Below are 9703 nucleotides of genomic sequence, written 5' to 3' on the forward strand. Positions count from 1 at the left end.
ACTGTCAGAAAGAGCAGGTGGGTGAATGTGAGAGCAAAACAAAGATAGATTTTAATTTATATAGAAGTTGAAAATAGCAAAACATCACAAAAGGATTTCTGAATTCAATACTCTGAATATTACATATGCAGGTTTTAATACAAGAGGAAGCTTTTCTTCCACATAATTACCTCATAATTACCTGTTTTGCCCCTTCACCTTTAATATGCAACACCAAGACCTTAGCTAATTTATCCACGCAATTAGCATTTTGAGCAAAGCATTTAAATGAACTGTACAGCCTTAAAAAGCATTGTATTTCTGCTATGGCCTGAAACAACTCCAAGCAACAAATACATTTGTGAGGACGTTTCACTTTTATCTTCCCACAGTTGACCGGGGAAGCTCTCCTGCCCTGCGGGAGCACCAAATAATTTACCCTTCTAAAGCTCCCTCTGCTGGTTTATTCATGGTCCACCATACACACATTAACCCTCTGCACTCCATAATATATGGGCGGCAGACCTCACAAAAGACAGGAAGTTATTCTTGATGTAACATGAAAGAGGCCCCAGGGCTGACAACGGAGTTCAGAAAGTTTGGCATTTTGAAGTACAGCAAAGTAGTGACTTTAGGTCTTAAGCCTGTCCTGTCCTAAAGTAAATCCCTAGACCAAAACTGTGATTGCTACAAGTTGGATTTCTTTAGCTCTATAAGCATTAACTCTATACTTGTGAACTTTTAAGCAGGACCTCCGTATTTAAATTAAGCAGACCTTCCTCTACCTCTCTACCAAGTTTCACGTAATTCAGTTTTGTCCTTTTTATGTCATTGTGGTGAGAAACAGACTGGCTTCTGGTGTGCCTTGGGAAAGGAAATATATATTGCATATAGCTGTTAATTCACCAAAGGAAATGTAGACATGACATATAAATCCATTAATACAGCACAGTTACAAAGACACAGGACACAGAAATGATTCTAAAACCTTCTGCTGATAAATTAATTAACTGAGCAGCAAAGCAATTCTGTGCATACAAATTATGACAATAATGGCTGACTGCATTGACTTACTCACTCAATTAAATGTGCAAGCAGAGTGTGTAATTGAGACAAAAGTTTGCAAGTATGTATAATTGCATAATTATTTGCCTCTTTGTGACTTTGTGTCTTACTTGTTGTGTCTAACTGAGGCACAATATCTACCTTTACATTGCTCTGACTCCAGTAGCTGATTCTTGCTGCTACTTAGGGTGGAATCCTTCACTTGAGCTGCATCTGTGGGCTCAGGCTTCGTCACTGGCAAACTGTCATCCAGGTGTTTAAATGTAGGAATGGAGTGTTGTAAGAAATCCCAAATTTCTCTCAAGTACACTGACCTGAAAGAGAGATAAAGACAACATTATCAGGCTACAGCAGGTTATATTAGTTTCACTGTAATCACTTGTTAACTATCTGCCCCAAATAGAAAACATTTCACAATGTCACCAGTACCCTTGATGATGAGTTTTGACACCAGAGTATATATCAATAAAGATGTTGTTTGACAACCATTATACCATGCTCCCGCGTTTTTCCAAGGTTATCCTTTGTAAGGTCTATAGGTATAGATCATTTTCACTAATTTCTGATGCACACCCAGTCATTTTGTTCTGAAAGCAGGCCTGAATGAATGGAAAGCAGGTCTGAAACTGCTCAGCTCAGAAAAGTGAAACAAGGCTTAACCCTAGTAGTTGTGAGTTAAACCCTTTTTATTTGTAACTCATTCCAACTTTAAGTGTGTCTGATGTCAAATGAAGTACACTTTTGCTTAGTGTCTTTGTGACAACTGCAATTTCAGTTCCTCTTCCTATACTGTCCCTTTGTTTGCAATACAATAGGCTGTTGTATACACAGTCATGTGAAAAAGCAAGCATGCATCCAAAGGAAATTATTGACTTTTTCACTGATTCGGGGGTGGAGGTGGACGGGTGGGGGAGGTGGACTTGATACTACAGCCAGTACATGCAAGAAACCCCCTGAACATCTCACAAAGAAATGAATGAGCAAAAATAAAAGTCTGTAGTGTCGTTCAGGTATACCAGCTTCACCAGTCTGCACTTTCAAAGGTTTGGAAACAGGTGATGACTGGACAGAGCATCCAGGAGATGAACATGTGTCACCAACTCATTTCATTTGACTTCTCCATGCAATCAATTTCTCTATTCTTGCATGAGCTCAATTGGACATTACATCGACTTTGTACTGTGGAGCTTAAAGGAAAAGCCAAGTCCTTTAATGTCCGGTCCGAACGATTCTGAAGTTCTCATCCATAACTCAGTATGGTAATGTCTAGAAAGGTTAGGGCTGCAGTGCATGAATAAAAACAACTTGAGCTAATATTGCTAAGTGGCAGTATTAGCTGCACTAATATACAGTTACTTGTTATTAGTACAGGCAGAGAGGATGTAAATGTGTTATTTATTTTAGCGTTTTTGACCGTCTTTGTGTTTAGCAGTCTAATTGAATATTACAAGCAAAAGAAAGAAGCATCCTAAGGGTACTTTACAGTGTCACATAATATTTAACATAATGATATATTTATTTACTATGTTTATATTGTCAGAACTTCTACCTTGCAGTAACTGAGGTATATTAGATCCTGCGTATTCTGTGTGGGCAAGTGCATAAGTAACTACAACTTCATGTTTCATTAATCAGTCTGAAACACAAACAAATGTCATGCTCATTTATTGCACGTGCTGATAAGATTCCCCAGGCGACCCACTAACAACAGCTAACCTGCTGAGCTACAGAGAATAACACTCCCTGGGTCCACCAACAAATACTGTTGCCCCATTAAAGCTCTATCACTGATGAGCTGCAGTTCTACACTGATATTACTCTCCCTCCAGTATACAACATATCTCCTTCCATCTCTGAGGACAGATGCAATTTTCTGCATTATTTTTGCCACAGACCTTAAACTATATAAAAAAATTAAAAATATCAGCCCTGTTAACAAAGACACACAGTAAACGGAACATATATTCCATGTATATCCACTGGATACCTTATTAGTACACTTTGCCAGTACTGGATTCCCCGATTGCCTTCAAACATTCCTCTGAGATTTTGGTATTTACATCACAGCATCACACAGTTGCTACAGATTTACTGGCTGCTCATCCATGATCTGAATCTCCAGTTCCACCACACTCCCAAAGGTGCTCTATTGGATCTATTGACATCTGGTGACTGTGGAGGCCATTTGAGTGAAGTGAACTAACTGTCATGTTCACAAAACCAGTTTGAGATGATGCGAGGTTTGAGTCATGGCACATTACATAAAGTCATCGATGTAGTCAACAGCAATACTCAGGTGGCTGTTGTGCTTGAATGTCTAGGGGGCTTAAAGTTTGCCAAGACAATATCCTCCACACTGAATAGTTTCTCTTTTTTGGAGCACATGGTTGTGTGGGAAAATTCCAGTAGATCAGCAGTTTTTGAAATACTTAGACCAGCTCTTTTGGCACCAACAAATACGCCACGTTCAAAGTCATTTAAATAACCTTTCTTCCTCATTCTGATGCTCATTTTGAGCTAAATCAGGTCATCATGACCATATTGACATCCTTAAATGCAATGAGTGGCTGCCATGTGATTGGCTGACATACCTGTGTTAATGAGCAGTTGAACAGGTGTACTAATGAAGCATCCCGTCAGTGTATAATTTATTGAACAGAAAGTGACATAGAACATACAAAGCACATATCATACAATAGATCAAAAAGTATGGTCAACCATTAAAGTCCTTACTTTATAAGACGAGTTTCTGGAATCCAGCTGGTGAGGGTGTGGATAAAAGTGAACTGGTCCATCCCCCCGCAGACATCTGACAAACTGAGAAACAAACACATAAGAACTTTTTTTTTTCTTTTGTTCAAAATATGCAACATACCAGATACAGCACTCAAACTACCATTTTTAGCACTGGCACTGTTCTCAAACAGATCATGTGAGGTGACGGTTTCAACGCGGGAAATAAGTGTTTAATGTGATTGGTGACAGGGTGGTTAAATCATGAGAATGCTGTTAACTGAGAAGAAATATTGAATGTGTCTTTCTGTTTTCAAACATAGTAAAGAACTGTGTGTTTAGATTGTGTCATTAATTTCCGGTCATGCTTTTGAATTACAGCTAATAGGACAACAAAGGTCATTGATACCTAGTAGTATTCTAAGAGTCACATTATCCTGACTTGGGCATTTTTATAGTATAGTTTTTTTTTTAATACATATCAAGAACACCAAAAATTTAGGTTCAGGCTACATTCAGCATTGTTGAATTTGCATTAGTTGGTAAACCTTGTAACTGCTCAAATAATTCTGAGGAGTGTGTGTGCAAGAATGTCTATATTAGGTATCCTTCTCACACAATTTTCGCTTGAAAGAGACAGCTGCCCTTGCTTTAATTGGTCCTTTTGGGAGTCCAGTCCACGTTCATGCTATGTTCGAGTAAGTGAAATTCATAAAACTTACATGGTAATGCCATAGTCTTTAATCCTGCCAAAAATCCTGCTCAGCACCAAAGTGAACGAGACCTCATATTCAGCTTTCACAAAAAAATGACAAAAAGTTTTTCTGAAAAGCAGTAGCGAACACCTGAACAGGTAAATTAGACATTTATTATATTAAAACGTATGTCTTATAAATTATTATTATTATTATGAGGAAGACTCTTTATTTTCTGCCCTAGCTGAAACATCTATGTCTCAACCTTCAAGCGACAACAGAACAGCCCCATCAGAGGCATGAACATTGTCTATCTGCCACCAAATTACACTGTCAAATTACACCCATGGCAAATACACAGGATAAGTCCTGGGAAGGTACAGCCAAGTCAGCAAATGGCACTCCGCAGGGGTTCTTGTGCATGTGTGTAAGCTTCAAATTTTTTCAACAAATGTGGGCAACACACATATGTTTGCCAGCTTAGAGATTAACGTCCTGAAACTAAGTTTCACGGTGAAAATTGGAAACATGAAAACATCTACAATGCACTTAGACGGGGAGGAAATAACAAAAAACAAAGTGAGCAGATTTAATGACTTGCTCCGTTTTTCACGCATATATAGTTTATCCCCATATATATTTATTGAAATAAATTAAAATTTAACACTGTACAGTAACCCTGCTGAAATTAGGTTTAGTGTACAGTCTTGGGGTGCATACTGTGTGATGTATTTTTACTGTGGCCTTATTCGCTGCTACTTACAAAAAACTCGAGGTCTGTTCTAAAGCAGCATTACATTAGGATTATAAATTATTTCCCCAGCTCCTTGGGGTAGTGCTAAAATACTTATAAAGTTTCTGTCTGAACATATGTTAACTCACTTTGTGTTTGCCACTTTAATTAGAGCTTTAGCCAGCAGCATTGGCCATAACTCTGACTGACAGGTAGAGGCAGGGAGAAGCAGGTTATTGTCCTCATCAAATGGCATAAAATCATCCACTAATATCTTCCTCCAACAACCCTGAAAAAAAGAAAGGAAGGAAAGAAAAGACAGTGAAAAATAAAACGACGTAAAAAAATGAGTGCTCCACAAAAAAGAGGGCTAAACAATTGATTTGTGTTGTTTAGATGATTATCTGGCAGATTATTTTGTTATTTTATACAATAAACAACTTTTTTGGAGTTCCAACTTTTTTGGAACTGGGGTTGCATCTTCAGGATAGGACAGCCTTTTGGTATTGCTGTCCCACATTTCTCCTTAGCATTTGCCATGATTATGCTTGTGTCTTAAGCCATTATCTGTGTTGTGGTCTATCTGGAGGCCATCTGAGGGAGTTTCACGCTGCTTAAGGAAACGCAGCAAAGCAGGTAATAATCACATCCGCAGTTCTCCTTATCTATCAGAACAGTGTACCCAAGTAATGCAAACCCACACAGAGGTCGAACGAATATTCCATTTCTCACTTGCTCTACCCTTTTCTCGTCAAACCACTGCCCAGATAAGGACCGGTGGATGAAAATACAGTGCAATTGGGGAAATTATAGGACAGATCAAGAAAAGCAGGAATGGGAACACAGTGTTGACAGGATCCATACGGAAAAATATAGGCACGGAACCACAAAGAATCAAGTGACTGAGAGAAAAGGAGCAGCCTTTAAGGAAAAACAGAGAAGGAAATGGGAAGAGGGTGATGGGGGCTGGGTGCTTAATGCCATCTCAACAACCATCTGCTAGCGTGCTAAGGTTGGCACGGGGACGGCTGCCTACAACCATGTCAGTCTTGTTTGTCAAGGCAAGAGTCACAGTGTCACAGTCACAGAACAATATCACTCTGTCTTTTTCACTCTCTTGTTGACCCAAATTGTCTCTCCCTCTGAAAAGACACAAAGATGCAAGGTCTGCCATACAGAGATTCTAATGCAAGCCCTCAGACTGTGTTCCTGTGCGATGTTTTTAAACCTGTGAAGTCTTTACACTTACACATAATCAAACTGAACGACGCTATCATCCTCATAGGCTGTGCCTGCTCTCAGGGTTTTACTAAGTGTAGTTATAAAACTTGAGCTTTGCTCTGTGAGAAGCAGCTGACTCCTGTTAAGCCTTATCTATTCATCAGGCAATGTATGAAGCCCAGCCACTTTTGGCACAGCAGCGAGACTGATTGATTTGAGCTCTGAGAGGATAAGGCTTTCTCATCCCTTCCCCCCCTACATCCCCCATCAGTCCGCTACCACTCCCTACTCATGTGCTACATCCTGCAGTCTGTTGAAGAATGTATGGCAATGTTTTGCAATCCAGCTATGCCTATTTTTAAAAGATTCATTAATAAACAGTTGCTGTAAAGCTGCGACTTCCTAAGCAGCGATAAGAGAATTTTCTAGTTCTGCATAAACGTCAAACCAAAGCAATTCTCACTAGTAAAAAGGGCTTCTTCCGAACCATACTCATGTCTGAGTATGTGTTTGCATTCTGTCTGGATCCTTACCATCCAGTAAAGTCTGATGATGTATTTGCCATAGCTGTTGAAAAGTGGCACATGACCATTCACCACCTTACACATAGAGTAGATGTGCCCCCAAGGTCTCCATCCCTCGTGCTCTGTAGATGGGCAGTTAAACTGCATCCAAAGAATGTGGATCTCGCTGACAATCCACCTCATCAGCTTCATGGAGCATGGAGCAGAGACAGGATGGAGAAGAGAGAGGAAAATCGGTCTGCATCCGTTAGCGAAACCCTCAATCATCTGATTTTTAATTCACAAAGGGCATTACATTTTCCCCCATATAATTTGTTTCTGTCAGTCAGACATCACTCTGCTGACATTGGAATTAGACTATCTGAGCACTGATGGATGACAGCTAACAACAAGTCAGTGTAAAGTAGAAAACAAATATTGAATACTAACCTCACTACAAAGCAGATGACAATTAGGGGAGACTAGGTCAAATGTCATTTGATTGTCAACGACAGTGGGAGTCTGAAATAAAGCAAAAGAGTTTTCACTGAAGGTAAATTATAAAAGACATTTATTCGCTTGAGAATCGTCACAGAAAACTCACAGAAAAAGCTGCAGTCAGTATAAAGTGTATAGTAGCATGTGTGCATAGCATTCATTATAATAACATATCAGCATTACAATACTGCTGTCAAAGGTCACCAATTTAAAGTACACAAGAATGAGGGACCTACACAGTCAGCTCAACCCAGGGCCTAAACTGGTGTAACCTTACTATGACACTCCCAGAACTGTGTCTGCACTGAATATTTGACAACCAAGTTCATAGCTTCTACCATGTTACTAATTAAATATGGATAAATGGGTCAGCTGACTATGAGGCAGGCTGCAAGATTAAAAAAAAAACGTTTTGTACAATTGCAAGCAACTCTAAGCAAGAACCAAATTTAAACCATATCCAAAAACAACGTTGCTAATCTAGTAATACTTTCTGTGGAAACAGACTGAAGACAGAATGCTGTAGAAGAGCTGCTGCCTCCATCTGCATGGCTGATGGCTTTTGTGATTCGGCTCTGCTCCTCTTTTATGAAATTAATTAAATGATTTTGACATCTTGAGTGAAAAGGCAGCATGTGACCTGGCAAGGACTAATACAAAAAACAGGAAGCCTGCAGTAATTGCTCAATACTGCACTAAGAAGGGGGTAACAGAAAAGTGGAGTGATGCAATTAAAACTTCATTGGAGGTGACTAGAGAGCACGTTTCCATAACTATATTTCACACTGTGTGGCAAAGAAACACAGAAAGTTAAAACAGGTTTAGCCTGCCTTTTTTATTAGTAGATCTATCCTGTAGTCTAGAAAGTATCCAATAATGACAAATGGCCGAAAAGGCTAAAGGAAGTAGGAATTGTCTTAAAATTTCATGTGTAAACCTATTGCACGCATATTCTGGACCCTGTATATCATTGTTAACCTTGCAAGGTATATAAACATGAAATGAACTGCCGATGTCTAGGTGGAAAGCCCTTTTGTATAACAGCAGTCTTCAGTGCAAAATCGAGGCGGGCAGGTAACAGAAGCATGAAGGTTACCTTGTCAACAATAAACTCTGCTGGGCGCTTCCAGGTGTGAACTTTCAAACACGGAGGCAGAAGAAGCTTTCCTTCGGGATCCTCAAAAAATGGCTGCATACAAAAGGGAACAAAGTGAATGTGAAGTACAGAAACCATAAATTAACACAACTTTACAATTTACGTAACCCTAGCTACACATATTACATATATTCTTTACAGGGTAGTTTGGGTAATGATAAATTAACTGATTATTTTAAAAAAGTAAATATTGTCCTCTTCATATTTACAGCACTAGGACTCTTGGTTGGCTTGCCATCCTCAGGACCTCTGTTTGAGTCCCATTTCTCCCTGTTGACGTCTGCATCATTCCACTCGGGCCAAATGGGGACCCTGTATTTCCCCACACCTCCTAGGCTCTCAGAGGAAGTGGCTGCTAGAGACGCTGCTCTGAAATTGTGACATACTTCATTTGTTCTGTGCGAGTTTTTAACAACACAGTTAACCAGCTCCACGATTTATTACATAAACCCAACCAGTTCCCTTTTACCCTCAGACAGCGAAAGAAATACTGTAAATACTAAAGTACATCTCTTCTTAAGTGGCTTAATGGTAGCTAACGCTAAAGCTAACTATGTCTCTCCTTTCATTACACTGAACTCACTCCGTCTGCCGGTCGGATAAAGACACTTTGCTGGAAGATGACTCCTTTTTCTTTGGATGTGCCTTGGACATTATTGTGGCAAAGACGCGGGCAACTCACACAGTAAGAGAAGGAACCTCTAGAGGCGGCCTTTGTTTATCATCGTCTCTCTGTCCTTGTCAAACTGCTCTTGAAAGTTTATGCGTTGCTACGCAACCGAGCTGTAACGCGGGAGGGAGAGGCCTTGAACAGTTGCGTCTCTTGTTGCTATAGTGAAGGATGGACATATTTAAATTTTAAGCATCTTCCCATCTACCACAAGAAAGCGGTGTATATTTGATATATTAGAAGAATTCCTTAACATAAAATGAAATTAAAAGCATTACTACCTAAAACTACAGAATATGCCGCAGAGTTTCATAAGAGGAAGCAGACTGGAGTACCAACAATGAAAAAAGTTACACTAGTGCTTGTAGGCTTAACAGCTGGCAGATCTCTGTGCTAGGTGTGTGGAAGAGCACAAGCTCTAGTAGTGAGAGAACCCTGTCTGATGACTAT

The 9703-nt window shown here is 39.6% G+C and overlaps 1 protein-coding gene across 10 annotated transcripts in view; it reads right to left on the reverse strand.

The window, feature by feature from the left end:
• adgb (androglobin) overlaps positions 1 to 9469 on the reverse strand; it is a 39527-nt gene extending 30058 nt beyond the window's left edge. For 3 of the 10 annotated variants that reach the window (XM_076873876.1, XM_076873877.1, XM_076873875.1), the window contains exons 1-8: positions 9167 to 9469; positions 8793 to 8952; positions 8524 to 8616; positions 7380 to 7451; positions 6960 to 7136; positions 5355 to 5494; positions 3778 to 3861; positions 1186 to 1358 (exon numbers count right to left, since the gene is read on the reverse strand). In XM_076873876.1, coding sequence (XP_076729991.1) covers positions 1186 to 1358; positions 3778 to 3861; positions 5355 to 5494; positions 6960 to 7136; positions 7380 to 7451; positions 8524 to 8616; positions 8793 to 8952; positions 9167 to 9237 — 970 coding nt within the window. In that variant the 5' untranslated portion in view covers positions 9238 to 9469. Of the gene's footprint in view, positions 1 to 1185; positions 1359 to 3777; positions 3862 to 4499; positions 4573 to 5354; positions 5495 to 6959; positions 7137 to 7379; positions 7452 to 8523; positions 8617 to 8792; positions 8953 to 9166 lie in introns of those variants that run through there. The other 7 variants (XM_076873880.1, XM_076873874.1, XM_004541738.4 and 4 more) reach the window with 7 other exon arrangements.
• Positions 9470 to 9703: the final 234 nt, after the last annotated feature.

This window comes from Maylandia zebra, linkage group LG15 (assembly GCF_041146795.1).
Source record: "Maylandia zebra isolate NMK-2024a linkage group LG15, Mzebra_GT3a, whole genome shotgun sequence".
In the NCBI taxonomy this organism is placed as follows: domain Eukaryota; kingdom Metazoa; phylum Chordata; class Actinopteri; order Cichliformes; family Cichlidae; genus Maylandia; species Maylandia zebra.